Consider the following 15,512-nt stretch of genomic DNA (forward strand, 5'->3'; position numbering starts at 1 on the left):
TTCTTTCAAGTTATAATTCAACTCAACTCCCTCCATGCACTACAAACGTGAATTAATTTATTTGATTAATTATTCAATAACATTCTAACAAATACCTGAAGTTGGAGTTTAATTAGTAATTCCATTTAACCTATCAAAAACAGTATAAACTTGGGCCAATGCATACATTTAAGCTTCTTATTCAAAAGCTAAAGCTTAAGCCGGTCCAAAATATAAAAAGGAAATATGGGCTTCAGCTCGGGTTTAGGATAGATGGTCCGACCGAGTTGTACCATTGAGATATTTATCCTTCTTAATGTTGATATACATTATCCATTCCCGCCAAGGAGCCCTGAAAAATTCTCCACACGGCCACCGCGCGCGACAGAGATGTCACTCTACACCCTCCCAATACGTCCCACTTATCCAATCATCACCTGCCGCGTATCCCCCGCCACAGCGCCAACCGTCGCTTCTCCTCCACCTCCTCCCTCCTTACTCCCGCCAGCTACTTCCGCAACTGCTGTCCCCTCGCTAACTTGCGCCTTACAGTGTCCTCACTTTGAATCGTATGCACCCTTCTCGCGTTCGAAAAGAACGAAGAAACTTTTACTTTTCTACTCAACTTTTTAGTTGCAATAAATTTTCATTTTCTTAAGAAAGGAAAATGTAATTTTCAGGTGCTCTGGATGCACGCACGAGTTCAATCTACACCGTCCGGTCATCGTAGACGAAGCATCTAATTTCTTCAAGGGTCTTGGAGTGTCAGATTTTACTTTCGATAGCTGTAGATTGGTATTTTCCCTGCAATTTCATATTATTTAGTTCCCAATTACAAATTTCCTCTTTTTCTTTTTCCCTTGAAATTCTTAATAGTTTTGGGAATGGGCTTTGATTCTCTGCTTTGCTTTCCAGTGGGGATGGAGGTGTCGAGCAAAGTTAGCCGTTCGTGGATCATCGGAGAACCCTCTGATTGGACTCTATCAGGAGGGTACTCATAACGTTGTGGATATTCCTCAATGCAAAGGTCTTAAAAATCGGAAAATTTAATTAGTATTTTTTAATACATTTTTGTGTCTAAATCACTGTTTCTTTTTAAGTTCTTAATCTGAATTTCTTTAATGTTAATCTTGCAATTTCAGCTCATCACCCCAACATTAATGCTGCTGTTGAGCTACTAAGAAAAGGTTGATTTCTTTTTCTTCTTTCTTTTGAAGGTTTAAATTTGAATAAATTTACTTAAATCCCTTATCCATGTTAGGTGTTAGAGAATTAAATATTGAACCATATGATGAGGATCAAGGGACAGGGGATTTGCGATACGTTCAGGTGATTTATTCAGATGATATTAAATATTAATTAACAAGAAAATTAAATAGAGTATTATTGGAATCTGTATTTTTGGATTTATTTTGATGAACGTTCAATGTGTGCAGATGGCTGTTACAACACACAATACTGCACTTCCGGCTGTCGAAAGATATAGAAATGGTAGTTTTAAGCAATTTGTATGGCTTTTTTCTTCTGGAAAATTCTGTTTTCCTAATTATTTAAGGCAAATAAGAGTGACAGTTGAATAAATTGTGATTCCAGGTAGAGTACAGGTTGCTTTAGTTTGGAATTCAAGAAATGAGAAGTCCTCAAATTCGGACAAATTAAATGCCTTGGCTAATGTGAGTTCAACTTCCTAACTTTTATACGCTTCTATTGCTTGATGTCAAAGTCCTGTTTGATGCTTACTTCTGTTTAATGATGTTCAGTTTTTGTGGAGAAATGGTGGGTCAAGGAGTAAACTCCATTTGATCCATTCTGTGTGGGCTAATTTTCAGACATCTACTAACAATGTGAGTTAGCTTTTTTTTTCTTTTTTCTTTTTCCCCTTCTTTGAATTCTTTGGACATTTGAAACTTAGAATGCTCAACTGATGTTGCAGATAATTTTTGGGAATAGATGGAGACATCTTTTGGGGGAAAGGGATTTCTGGGAGCATGTTGGGGGGATTGATATATCCTTGGATCCCTCCAGTTTCGGCCAAGCAAACACACGGGTAAGTGAAGCTGTAAATTTAGCAGGTCTCATTGGACTGGGAATTTTTACATGCCATCACGTATATTTTCCATGAGAGAGAAATGAACAATGCAAAGCAAAGGCAAACATCACTAAATATTATTTACACAGGAACTGAGAGTACGTAGAGTCAGGGTTTGGAGGTGCCTGTTTCTAAATGCTATTTATATCCTTCAGTGGATTTTTCTTGTCATAGCTGCTTGTGCGTTATCTTGGCCTATATTGTTCCAACGTTTTGGTTTTCTTCAAGTGCTAGTGCCTGACATCTGTGTTCAACACATATTTGGACATGGAAATGAAAATATGACCCTCCAACTAATTAATAAAAACTTTTAAAAAATTGGTTATGCCTGTTTTGGGCATATACCCGTACCTGACACTCACACTCAAGTTCGAGTAACATTGATCTTGGTCCATTTTTTGTGTTACTGCATGATGCAGGACATGTGTAGTATAGATCCCTTTTCCAATTTTTTTTCCCTGCCTGGAGCTTTAGATCGGCATATGATGCATGATACAACTTAAATATCTGCAGGACGTGTGTAGCTTTATTGTGTATTATTTGTTTGAAGTGCTTAGTGCATATTTTCTTATTGCTTCTTTTTCAGGCTTTTGATAATTTGCTTCGGAAGTTACACAAATATGTGCCTTTTGGAGCATCTGTGGCTGATTTGTATGCAGGAGCTGGTGTCATTGGATTATCATTAGCTGCCACTAAAAAATGCAGGCAAGAATGGAATGTCCCTAACCCTTCAGATTTCTCTCTGATTCTTGCATTCAACGAGACTAAGCTTTTATTCTGATTTTATTTCTTTTGTTTCCAGGTCTGTAAAATGCATTGAGATTAACAAAGAATCTAAGCCATCATTTGAGAAGACAGTTGACCGCTTACCAAAGTCTATTGAGGGCAGCATTAGCTGGCACAATGCTGACACTTCCATTGTTAGTATCAAGCTCTTGCAACTTTATGGTCTTCCATGTCATTTAGGATTCACAAATGATTTGTTATCCAGATAATGATGTTTATATGCCTTGAGCTTCCTTGGAAGTTTGGTATGCAATGTGACTGTTGAATAATTCCAAACTAACTGTATGAATAATTCACTGAATTTGCAGGATCCTCTTTCTTGGCTTGTGGGATCAGATGTGATTGTCATTGATCCTCCTCGGAAGGGATTAGATACAACTTTGATTGATGCATTACGGACCATATCTTCACATAAAGTTAAACCATCTTTGAAAGGGTAGGATGATTCTGTATATTTCTAGCCATCTGTAGAGGATATGATGACAGTTCTATCTTGAACACTTCTCAATTGTTATTTGGAATTTGCAGCACTTAAATACATTTCTTTATTCATTAACTCCTTTATCTGAACACCAGTTCATCTTCAAATATAAAAGAAGAAAAGAGACCATGGGTTTTACGCGAAAGAGAACGTGCGAAAGAAGCTTCAGTTCAAGTTGGAAGAGAAACAATTTCAGAAGATCCTCAATCACTTCCAGAAACTCTCATTTATATAAGCTGTGGATGGGAAAGCTTCAAAGAGGTACTTGTAGTTGGAAATTATGTACTGGTTTTTAACTTGTTTGAGTTTTCACAAACTAGTTATTGTTGGATTATATAACAGGATTGCAAGTCCTTGTTGAATAGTAAGTCTTGGCAGTTGGAAAAAGCCCATGGTTTTAATTTCTTTCCAGGCACTCAGAGGTATTGCTCCTTCAAACTTATGTTTCATTGCCAAATAAGCCTACATTTATGCATGTAGAGTGTTGGACACTAGGCTTTGCTTGGTAGGGTGGAAACTAAAAAGAAAATTGGAAAGAAAAAAACCTGGAGGAGAAAAGTGGACTGGAAAGATGGAAAATATAATTTTCTTTCTGGTAGTAGTAGACTTGAAAAATGATAGGAAAGAAAATGATTTTTTTTAAATGCATAGTCTTGTTATATGCACACTTATATCTCCTCCATTTTCACTCTAATAATTCTAAATTGAAATGATTTCCTTTTATGCATTAACCATAAATGATAAATTTGTCGTTTGTCATAATTCTTTTCATTTTTTCACTTTCCTCTTTCTTGGGAAATTCTACCATGAACTCCGCCAATATTGATAAATCCTTAAAAATATTGGTAATACCAAAGCTTTTTCTTAGAGGAACTCATGGTAGAATTCCCCCTCTTTCTATCCTTCCCCTCTTTTTAACTCTACCAATACACTCTCAGTTTGAGTGATGAGGAATCAAACATTCAAACCTTGGCAACCTCAAATGCACACGCACGCGCACACACATATAAAAGAAGTAAACCTTTTGATCTCCTTTCGAGTGATTGTGGGGGTGTTTATTGCAGCATTGAGGTATTAGCTGTGTTCAAAAGGAGCCTCAAGAAAAAGAAAACAGGAAAGAAAAAGAAGAAACAGGGTTGAGGAACAGTGGCATTGGATTTTGTCCGCTTTGACTGTAGCTTTGATCTCTTATATGCAACCATCATTGACAACTTTCCAGGGAAAATGAAAGTTTAACCAACGTCATAAAATTCTTATCCTGCGGAAGGAAGTTTTTGCATTGCTGCTGTCAACTTTGTGTTTGGGGGAACAAACTCCTCATCCTTCGTCTCTAATATGCATTGTGTATCGTGTTTGTATTATTATTATTATTTCCATTATCAGTCATTACTTTTTTATTTTTAATTTAATCTAACTTTTATTTATTTTAAATAAAAAGTATCACTTGTCCCATGTAATTGGCTAAAAGATTTTATTAACAAGAGTAGCGGGGCATTTTACCAAAAAAAGCTCATTTTTTCATTAATTACCGAAATGGGCCAACTACTTAATTATTTACCGGATTGGTCTAAATTTCTCGAAATCGTTGCCACGTCAGCGCGATGTCAGGGTATGCGTCAGGACATCGCTGTCACGTCAGCGCGATGTGTTGACTCAATAGGAAATCGCATCTTAGAGGAAGCGATTTCTTGCTGAGTCAGCACATTGCGCTGACGTGGCAGCGATGTCGGCCCGCGCGTGAACAGTGCCCAACGGTCAAATATTTGACCGTTGCCCCCCCAACGGTAAAAAAAAACTATAAATACCTCACATCTCTTTTTATTTTTTCACAAACAAATCTTCTCTCATATTTCCTCTCAATTTCCTTTCAATTTTCTCAATTTCTTTCCAAAATTCTCATAAATCCATATTTAATTTCAATTTCCTTTCAATTTCATTCCAAAAATCTCTCAAAGCTATATTTAATTTCAATTTGCTCTCAATTTCCTTTTTAAAAATAGTTTAATTTTTTTTATATTTTTATAAATCGTAAAAATTTCTACGATTTCATCAATGGCCGGATCATTAACTCGTCTTGATAGGCATCACATATCGGTGGAACAAATGGAAATGGTAAGTGTTAAATTTAATTTTTAAATATTATTTAATAATTTTTTATTTATGCTTTTTTAGATAATTATTAATTTATTATTTGTTATAAAAGTCTGTAGATCGGGTATTGGAATGCAATATCCGGAACATGCATGGTCCTCCATCACCGTTGGTAGAGAACTACCTGCGAGAAGCGGGTTTCTGGCACGTGGCGACGGTAGGCCGGGGATGCAAGTTGTACCCGAAACTAATCAGTGCGTTGATCGAGAGGTGGAGACCCGAGGCGCACACATTCCATCTTCCATGTGGAGAGTGCGCTATCACTCTAGAAGATGTGAGTCTGCAATTGTGATTGCCAGTCAACGGGAAGCCAGTCACCGGGACTGCTCAATCTAGCAATTGGGAGGTGGTATGCTACGAGCTTTTGGGCACTATTCCGGATAAAATGAATGGAGGTAAGATCGAGATGGGCTGGTTACGTGATACATTCCCTGATCTGGATGAAGATTCAACCGAAATTGAAAGAATCCGATATGCTCGGGCATACATTCTTCAAATAATTGGAGGTTATCTGATGCCCGACACGTCACGGAGCCGCGTACATCTAAGATGGCTCCTGAAAATCGTAGATTTTAGAGAAGCTGGTGAATTTAGTTGGGGGTCTGCCGTCTTGGAAACGTTGTATCGGGAGATGTGCTGGGCGACGCGACCGAGGAGAGCGAAAATCGGAGGTTGCTTGTCACTACTACAGTCATGGGCACGATTTCGGTTTCCATTTCTACGTCCTTGAGTGGACCACTCATATAAATTCCCACTCATAACGAGGTAAATTTTATATTAGATTTTACAATTATTATGTATATTTTTAAAAATAAAAGTATGCTAAAAATTTATTTAATTAGGTGGAACCATCCGGCAAGTCATGCTCGATTACCTACCAAACTTGAAGATATACGGCTTCTATTGGACCAACGGTCGGAAGCACAAGTAAGTATTATTGCAAATAGATATTTTGTATTTAGTATTTAGTATTTAGTATTTAGTATTTAGTATTATGTATATAACTAATATTTCTATCATGTTCATATAGTTTCAATGGACACCATATGAGGATCCGGTAATTCGGGCAGTAATTCCGGAAGAGTTCTTACAAAATTCGAACGCTTGCCAGGTCAAAGTCGTGCTGATCAACTTCGCAACCGTGGAGCCGCACCAGACAGACAGAGAGCTACGACAGTTTGGATGTAGACAACCGATTCTCATGGACCTTGAGGAGTTTGACGATCACCACAAAATCGACCTTCGGCTATTAGGTACGAAATGGCCTTTGTACTGGTCTGGGTACAAAGAAATGTGGGAAAATCGGTATGAATATCAACCTACTCGGGAACCAATCATCGTTCCGGAGTTAGCGTGCGTTCCAGAATATATGCCATGGTTTAGGATCCATGGCAAGCCATATTTACTGATGCCAGAAGAGAGGCAGCGGCAAATACGTGTCGGAAGGGAAAGACGCGGGCCTCTAAATCCAAGACGACAAGACGAACAAGGTAGCCCCTCAACGAGGCTCAGACATTCACCTGGCTCATCATCAGCGGCCATGCAATCACCGGGCCCAACAAGAGCATCGAGACATTCACCCGACACGGTAATTCAACCGATGATACCCACTCAACCGCCTTTTCAGACGATGCCAGGTGCGTTTCCTATCCCTTATATGTATCCTAACCCTTATATGTATCCTTTTCCGAGTCCTATGGCAGGTTGGAGCCAAATGCCCGGTTCAGCTCCATTTCCTGTTACGCCAAGTGGGCCGTCGATGTATAGGCCAGCGGGGCACGAGGGATCGCAAGAGGGGCCGTCGGGGAGCTCTCCTTTTTACCAATCCCTAGCAACGTATGGGTTTCAAACACCCTCGCCCTTCGTGATGCAAACACCTCCACATACACTATTCTTCGAAGGTGGATCATCGTCCCAAGTCTAACAACTAGATGCCGTACTGGAAGAACCAGAATCCCCGCCGGAGGAACAACAACCGCCGCCGGAAGCTAGAGAAAGGAGGAATCCAGCGCGTAACCGTCGACGGCCGCCATGTGGCACTGAATCCCCCGGGCATAGACATTGATTGTCATATTTAAAATTATTTGTACAAATATTTTGAATATTTTGAAGTTTATTTGATGTAATAAAATAGAAGTTTTATTGATGTAAAAAAATTAAATTTTTTTGAGTTATTTTGATATTATTTGATGTAATAAAATAGAAGTTTTATTGATGTAATAAAAATTGAAATTTTTTTGAGTTATTTTGATATTATTTGATGTAATAAAATAGAAGTTTTATTGATGTAATAAAAATTTAAATTTTTTTAAGTTATTTTGATATTATTTGATGTAATAAAATAGAAGTTTTATTGATGTAATAAAAATTTAAATTTTTTTGAGTTATTTTGATATTATTTGATGTAATAAAATAGAGGTTTTATTGATGTAATAAAAATTTAAATTTTTTTGAGTTATTTTGATATTATTTGATGTAATAAAATAGAAGTTTATTTGATGTAATAAAATAGAAGTTTATATGAAGTAATAAAATAGAAGTTTTACTGATGTAATAAAAATTTAAATTTTTTTGAGTTATTTTGATATTATTTGATGTAATAAAATAGAAGTGTATTTGATGTAATAAAATAGAAGTTTATTTGATGTAATAAAAATTGAAAACCCTAACTTAATTAAGTTAAAAACCCTAACCTAATTAAATTAAAAACCCTAACCTATTTAAGTTGAAAACCCTAACCTAATTAAGTGCAGCTAGTATACCGACTTCCCTGTCGATCAAATGCAGCTAGTATACCGGCGCCCCGATCTGAAATAACACAGATATCAGGTTGGGGGCACACATGCCTCCTTAACCTAGAGAGAAAGAAATCACAGTCATCAGACGACTCCCCCGGTGTTATTGCAAATGCAATTGGAAGAATTCTCCCACCGCCATCTTGTGCCACTGCAAGCAATAGCCGATGAGTATACCTACCGAACATAAAGGTACCGTCAATTTGTACCAATGACTTGTAGTACGGAAATGCGTCTCGGCATTGATTAAAGGTCTAAAAAAGGCATTTGAACACTTTACATCCACGTAACAATTGGCCGTTGTAGTACGCATCTTCCGTTTCAAGGTCTGTGATGGCACCTGGGACGTATCTCTCTAGCACCTAACACCACTGCCATATTTCATTATACGAGGCGTCCCACCCACTATGCATCTTCTCCAACGCCTTTTGCGGTAAGAGGGAATGTACCCCATTTGGCTACGGATACTGGCAATTAACACCGGCACTGAAGTCTTGGGATCTACTCTTACCGTGGGCAGTATCAAGCTAGCTAAAATAGCTGAATCCATCTTGGGATGATCTTGTGAAATACCTATTAACGGAGTACATTAAATAATGCAACATTACATAATAAAAGTATTATTCATATACCGTCAATACTGTACCTACAGCACATGTATATGGACATTTGTACTTTTTTATCTCCTACAACCCTGTCCTTTTCCTTAACGATACGTAGATTTTCTATGAACATGTGCCGTCTTGCACCGCACACTTCGCCTCAAACTTATCAGATTTGGATTTAACGACGTGGTAGTTAACGCCGTTTTTGATGCTATATTGTTTCAAAGCACCAATAAAACTATCCTTGTTGGTAAACTGATTACCAACTTCAAATTCAGCAGAATCTACCCCCGAACTTGTACGATCACGTAATCGGTGTGGTAGATCTGGAAACTCTAACGCATCATCTGCAGAGAGATCGACATTATGCATGTGGGCCGGAGGTGAGTATGCTCTGAATCGTGGATTTTCTTCTTCGTCTGAACTCCTTTCAGCATCTTCAGGTTCTGTTGGAATAGGCTCCGGTTCAGAAAATAAGCCAACTTCTGCACCATCCGGCCCAGGCTCTCGAGGTGGATCCACATCGGAGTCATCTTCTAACCCACAATCATCTGCAGCGTACGAGGTCCCCTCACCGGTTGACGTCGTAGGGAGTATGTCATCCCTTCTTCGGGGCATTTGATAACGTCCCCTATTGGGTGTAGATTGCCACCCACTAGAACTTGATTCCGTTCCTCAGTACGTATTTTCAGCATTAGACGTCGAGCCACCAACGTACATGTCCCATCCACCGACAGAGTGTCTTGCGGGGGATGTGCATTCAACACCGCTACCGAACATGGGCTGTTCCATATTTTGTAACCCGCTAACCGAGTGTCGGCCAGGGGTCGTGTATACATCTCGAACACTGGTCGCAAGTACATCAGTTGGCAATGTAAATTGTACATATAACTCAATATAAGCTGCTCCACTAGGAAGATGAGTCTGCACCATTGCCTCCAAACTACGAGCATCTTTTATGTTGAACGAGTCATATGTCACCGGATCAACAGAAGAACAAAATCGATACGTGATAGACAGAACTTTCATTGGCGTCGTTCCGAAAATTTTGCGCCTAATTCTTTTACGAATTTTTGTCAAATCTATGTTCTGGTTAAAAACTAGTCGCACCGTATTCTTTGATAAAAAACAACACCATTTTCGGTGTGGCAAACCTCACCATCGTAGTAAATAACAGCATTAATACGTTCACTCATATTTGAAACTCTAACCTTCTTAGCCTCTCTAAATTGTTTCTGCTCTGACTTATGCATTCTGAGAACATTTTCTGCCTAATTTATAACCTCAGCCCAAACAGGCTACTGTAGCAAAAGCGCGTCCCCAAGGGCGCGATTTTCACAAATTCTTCTCAAATAGCATCCTGCTAGAAGCGAATTTATACTATTTGCTCAGAAACGTTAAAAAAATTTTATTTCATCCATAACCTACTGTAGTAAGAGCGCGTCCACGAGGGCGCGATTTCAAAATTTCTTCTCAAATAGCATCCTGCTAGAAGCGATTTTATACTATTTGCTCAGAAAGGTCAAAAAAAATTATTTCTTCCCGGACCTAAAAACCCTAAACCCTAAGCCCTAAAAGCTGAAAAAACCTAACGTGAAAAAAAACGTCAAAATCGTGTCCCCCGGAATGCGCTACATGTCGGCCGACAACGCTGCCACATTAGCGTGATGTGCTGACTCAGCAGGAAATCGCTTCCTCTAGGATGCGATTTCCTGCTGAGTCAGCACATCACGCTGACGTGGCAGCGATGTCCTGACGCGTACCTTGACATCGCACTGACGTGGCAGCGATTTTGAGAAAAATGAACCAATCCGGTAAATAATTAAATAGTTGGCCCATTTCGGTAATTAATGAAAAAAATGAACTTTTTTTAGTAAAATGCCCAAAGTAGCGGGGGTAATTAGTGTGATAGAATTATACTTTTTCTGTCAAAATTTAGTATTACTTTAGAAAAAAAATTTATAATATAAGGATAATTAAGTTAATAGAGTACCAATCCACCTCTTGTAATAAATGCCAAAAGAAATAAAATTCAAGAGATTCTTACAAATGATCTTAATCGAACGATTTCAACAATTTAATTTTTATTTTAAATTGAAATTTGAACTTAAAAAATTATATTGTTATTGGAAAGCAAATGCAGGTAGGTCGGTGGAGATATAAAAACGTCAACGACTTTGACTAATATGCAGCGTGTATCCTAAGCTCAACTCAGAATTCCATTGAATCCAACTGTAATCTTCCTTTGGTTTGAACCATCCGCCAGCTCAAAAAGACCAACTGCAAACCCCGGAACACCCGAACCCCAAAGATGGGTGTAACACCGAAAATTGCTCCATCCATGCTTTCATCGGACTTCGCTAACTTAGCATCAGAGGCAAAGCGCATGCTTGATTTCGTTGCTGATTGGCTTCACATGGATATCATGGTAAAATTTGTTTCTAACTTTGCTTCTTTTCTGGATTCTCAAGAGAAACGAAATGATTTTCAACATTCTAACTTTTTCTGCTTTCTGGGCTTCTTTCTGCAGGATGGGTATGTTTCATTGCTTTCGTGGACTTCTCTTCTCTAGGATTTTGCATCTCTATCTTTCTATTTCTTCTCTACTTCCTGTTTTTGTTATTTTTATACGTTTGGTTTTTTTCAGCTATTTTATATTTGCTAATCTTTTTAGTGAAGATTATTAACTTATACTTAAGCCTTATGTTTCTGTCATCCATAAAATCATGATCTATGGTTTGAAAAAAAACGTTTAAGAGTTGTCTACTTTGGGTGAGGATATGATTATGTGTTAGGAAATTGAAAGACTCAATGATCTTTTCTTTATAGCTTGAAAAGTTACTTTCAGAAACTTTGGGATTTTGGAAGGTTTTGTTGATGGAATGTAAAGGACCTTACTTAACTGTTTAAATTGAATACAATCTTCTGTGCTTTCAATGACTAATCTTACTGTTAAATGAACTTTTGAAATTGGATTGGTTTATGCAGGGTGCAAGTTATTCAGGTTCTTAAGCTTTGTTTGATATCTTGCTATAGTTTTTTAATGATGATTTCTTATGTTCTGGTTAACACTAGAGCTTTTGATCTGCATTACGTATTATTTACTTAGTCCTTCATGTTTACATTATTGGGTACTTGTAGATATGCTTACATGTTCATTGTTAAATTTTGTATATAGGCATTTTGTCCCCAACTTAACCATTGGCGCTCCAGTCATTGAGAGTTTAAGAAAGCACACAAAGTAACATTCTTTGTGCACTTGCATTATTCTGGCTTTTCAATATTAGCTACAAGTTTACAATTCTAAATAGATCAAGTATTCTTCTTCTCTTACAGGGCATTTCTTGATTGCCACCTTATGGTCACTAATCCTATTGATTATGTTGAACCTTTGGGTAAAGCCGGTGCTTCCGGTTTTACTTTTCATGTTGAAGGTTTTGATTGTCTTTATGGTTTTTATTTTACTCACTGACATCTTATTGTGGAGATACGCACCCAACCTGCAAGGTATTGTCTGCTTCGGTCTGAAAGCCTCATGGTTTTGTTCCAAAAAAGATGCCATAGCCAAAGTTTCTGCATATGTATTGTAGTAGATCCTCAAAGATTCTCAATGTAGTTTTCTATTCCTTGTTTCCTTAAGCAAAGATACCGTGTTACCTTTTGCAGAAAACTGGCAAGAACTTATCCAAAAAATTAAGTCAAAAGCCATGAGGCCCGGTGTGGCATTAAAGCCTGGAACACTGATTGAGGAGGTTTATCCTCTGGTATGGATTTCCTTCCTTCTCTAATTTTTGAGGTTTCAAATCTGCTTGTTCTTGGACTTGAATAAGGCTGTAGCTAATTCATCCATGTCTATCACATAGCATTTTTTTAAATTTTTATTTGATCTTGTTAGAGTTAAACAAAATATATATTTTTTCTAGAACATTTAGTATTTATTAGTACAATATATTTAGCATTTATTAACTTAGTTTATTTGACTTACTAATTTAGCCTATAAATAGGTTCTTTTACAACATTAGAAAATACACCCATTAGAGATTAGAACTCATAATATATTTAGAGAATTTTGTGTTTATATTTTGAGGGTTCTTTGTTTTCGAGTTTTCGGGTTTCTGGGGTTTAGTTTTTATCTCTCATCTTTTGTACTCTTCGTTCTTTTTCCATTATAGTAAAATTGTTTTTGCCAGTGGTTTTTTATCCTCTTTGGAGGGGGGTTTTCAACGTTAAATTTGTGTGTTCAATTTCTCAATTTATTCCGCTATTTTTTGTTACTTGTTGCTTAATCGGGTTGATCCTAACAGATCTTTTTTTTCATCTCTTGTGTGGGTGATTTTTTAATAGGTTGACAGTGAAAATCCGGTGGAAATGGTTCTTGTAATGACTGTAGAACCTGGATTTGGTGGTCAAAAGTTCATGCCTCAAATGATGGATAAGGTGCCACTTCATTTCTTACTTTCAATTTTATTTCAGAATTTCTATCTTTTATGTGAATGACATTTCTCTTACTTTCTTTTGGAGGTTCGTGTTCTAAGGAAGAAGTACCCATCACTTGATATAGAGGTAAATAAACTTCTTACTTTTCAAAATTCTATACATGTGACTATGACTATGATTAAGTGTTGGACATGGGTATGATATGTTCAATTTTTTTAAAGGTTTCCTTGTAGTTGGAAACTCCTTTGAGGATCATATCTTTGTACCCATGTTTGAGTATGTATTGGGTACAAGGTACTTGAAACAAAATTGAAGAGATTCTGTACCCTTTTCATCACTCAAACTTGCTATGATTCCTTCTATGAGAGACCGTATCCTTGGGATCATATGCATTATTACCATGTCCCACGTTATTTGGACTCGAGTATGAGTATCAGATATGGGTATGTTTTTTTTTAAAAAAAAGAAGAAGAAGCTTTTTCATATACTTGAAAGTCATCCTCATACGAATGTTCAGAATGTGCCGATACAAATATCAGATATTGCAAGAAAAATGAAGTGTCAGAGCAACATACACGGCCATAGCTGTCTGCTGAAGAAATGGTGGGTTTAATTTGCAGGTGAATGGTGGGTTAGGGCCATCAACAATTGAGATGGCTGCTTCAGCAGGAGCAAATTGCATTGTTGCAGGGAGTTCAAAATTCGGAGCGGCGGAGCCAGGTACAGTTATATATCCCATATGCGAAACTGTGTTTTGGAAAATCAGGAGAAATGTTGACATCATTCTTACAGCCAAGATCAAAGCATATATGTTTTTAATTTACCAAATCATTACACATTGTATGATAGATTGGTCTCACATAATAAGTTTTGAAATTCAATAAAATGAACACCATTTTATCTTTTGATATGAACTGTTAAGGTGTATGTATTAGGAGCTAGTTATTCATTGGAGATTGGATTCGAGTTTAGTAAGTGTTAGATATTGAAATGCGTTGAATACAGTTCGTGTTTAAATGTTTTAAAAACATTTTTATGTATTATGAGGATTTTTTTTGAGATATCTGAGTATGTGTGAAATACCAGTACTGGACACTAATGCTTTAGGGAAAAAATGAAGAGTCAAATTAGCATATCTGCCTACAATGAGACGTCTAATTCTACCTATTGGTCTATGCCTCTAGACCTTACATTTAGACACCTATATAAAAAATGGATTTTTTCATAATGGCCTTCCTTATATTTTAATTTTTAAGCGTCTATGCCCTTTTATTTTTCTTTGACGTTATTGCTGTAATTGTTAAATTTCAATTCATTCTTTTATTTTTTTTAATTATATAAAACTGTCCAATTTTAATTTCAAATTTCAAATTTAATCTTTATATATATATATTTACAAAACTTGATATTTCAACATTTAGATGTAACACTGTTAATTTTTTTAGATTTAAGTTCATTACAATGTTATTTTTTATCACAAAATACTAAGTTTTTTCTTAAAAAAAAAGAATGTCACATCAATTAATTTAACAAAAAAATTTAGTGATGTTAACAATTGAAACTTAATTTTTAAATTTAAAAATAGAAGGATAAAATTTTTTAAAATAAAAATATGAGGACTAAAATTCCTTATAAAATTCCAAATATAAGGAATGTATAGAAATTTCAAGCATATTGTAATATTTAAAATTTAGCATAAAAAAATTAACTCAGTGGGTTAAAAAATCATACTAGTCCATACTATCTATTAAAAAAAAAATCCCTGTATCTAATGCCAACTGTCGGGCAATTTACCAATAAAAGCTTATTTTTGTAAAAAATTACTGAAATGAGCCCTCTATTTCATTATTTACCGGAATGGTCCATTTTCCGCGATATCGCGTCCACGTCAGCGCGATGTCAGGGTACGCGTCAGGAAATAGTGTCCACGTAAGCATCTCGCGCTTACATGGACACGATTTCCTCCCGCGCGTGAACAGTACCCAACGGTCAAAAATTTGACCGTTGCTCCCCGCCAACGGTAAAAAAAAAACTATAAATACCTCCACCCCTTTTTATTTTTTCACAAACAAATCCTCTCTCATATTTTCTCTCAATTCCTCTCAATTTCTTTCCAAAATTCTCTCAATTTCCTTAAAAAATTCTCTTAATTTCCTTCCAAAATTCTCTCAAATCCATATTTGATTTCA

General features: G+C 36.7%; 2 protein-coding genes and 1 pseudogene across 2 annotated transcripts; all 3 read left to right on the top strand.

Moving 5' to 3' along the window:
- The first annotated feature begins 184 nt into the window (after positions 1–184).
- Positions 185–4,739, top strand: LOC107914205 (uncharacterized RNA methyltransferase pc1998). The gene is made up of 15 exons (XM_016843032.2): positions 185–548; positions 660–774; positions 895–1,006; positions 1,122–1,166; positions 1,241–1,308; positions 1,416–1,470; positions 1,573–1,652; positions 1,740–1,823; positions 1,913–2,026; positions 2,655–2,773; positions 2,871–2,988; positions 3,163–3,290; positions 3,431–3,596; positions 3,678–3,757; positions 4,400–4,739. Exons 1-15 carry the CDS (start codon positions 253–255, stop codon positions 4,473–4,475), a joined length of 1,656 nt encoding a protein of 551 aa, XP_016698521.2. The 5' UTR covers positions 185–252; the 3' UTR covers positions 4,476–4,739.
- A 1,622-nt stretch (positions 4,740–6,361) lies between these two features.
- LOC121222389 (protein transport protein SEC31-like) lies at positions 6,362–7,505 on the top strand. Its single transcript, XM_041103092.1, has 2 exons — positions 6,362–6,413; positions 6,517–7,505. The coding sequence occupies exon 2, from the start codon at positions 6,688–6,690 to the stop codon at positions 7,408–7,410; it is 723 nt and encodes a 240-aa protein (XP_040959026.1). The 5' UTR covers positions 6,362–6,413; positions 6,517–6,687; the 3' UTR covers positions 7,411–7,505.
- Positions 7,506–11,008: 3,503 nt separating this feature from the next.
- Positions 11,009–14,231, top strand: LOC107914206 (ribulose-phosphate 3-epimerase, cytoplasmic isoform-like; annotated as a pseudogene).
- The last annotated feature ends 1,281 nt before the right edge of the window (positions 14,232–15,512 follow it).

Source organism: Gossypium hirsutum, chromosome D10 (assembly GCF_007990345.1).
Source record: "Gossypium hirsutum isolate 1008001.06 chromosome D10, Gossypium_hirsutum_v2.1, whole genome shotgun sequence".
In the NCBI taxonomy this organism is placed as follows: Eukaryota; Viridiplantae; Streptophyta; class Magnoliopsida; order Malvales; family Malvaceae; genus Gossypium; species Gossypium hirsutum.

Bases quoted from the DNA above. Each gene is read 5' to 3' on its own strand.
- LOC121222389 (XM_041103092.1), top strand. From the start codon at position 6,688: ATGGACCTTGAGGAGTTTGACGATCACCACAAAATCGACCTTCGGCTA.
- LOC107914205 (XM_016843032.2), top strand. From the start codon at position 253: ATGGTCCGACCGAGTTGTACCATTGAGATATTTATCCTTCTTAATGTT. The intron at 1,309-1,415 runs GTGATTTATTCA...CAATGTGTGCAG, and splicing joins GGGATTTGCGATACGTTCAG to ATGGCTGTTACAACACACAA. The intron at 1,653-1,739 runs GTGAGTTCAACT...AATGATGTTCAG, and splicing joins AATTAAATGCCTTGGCTAAT to TTTTTGTGGAGAAATGGTGG.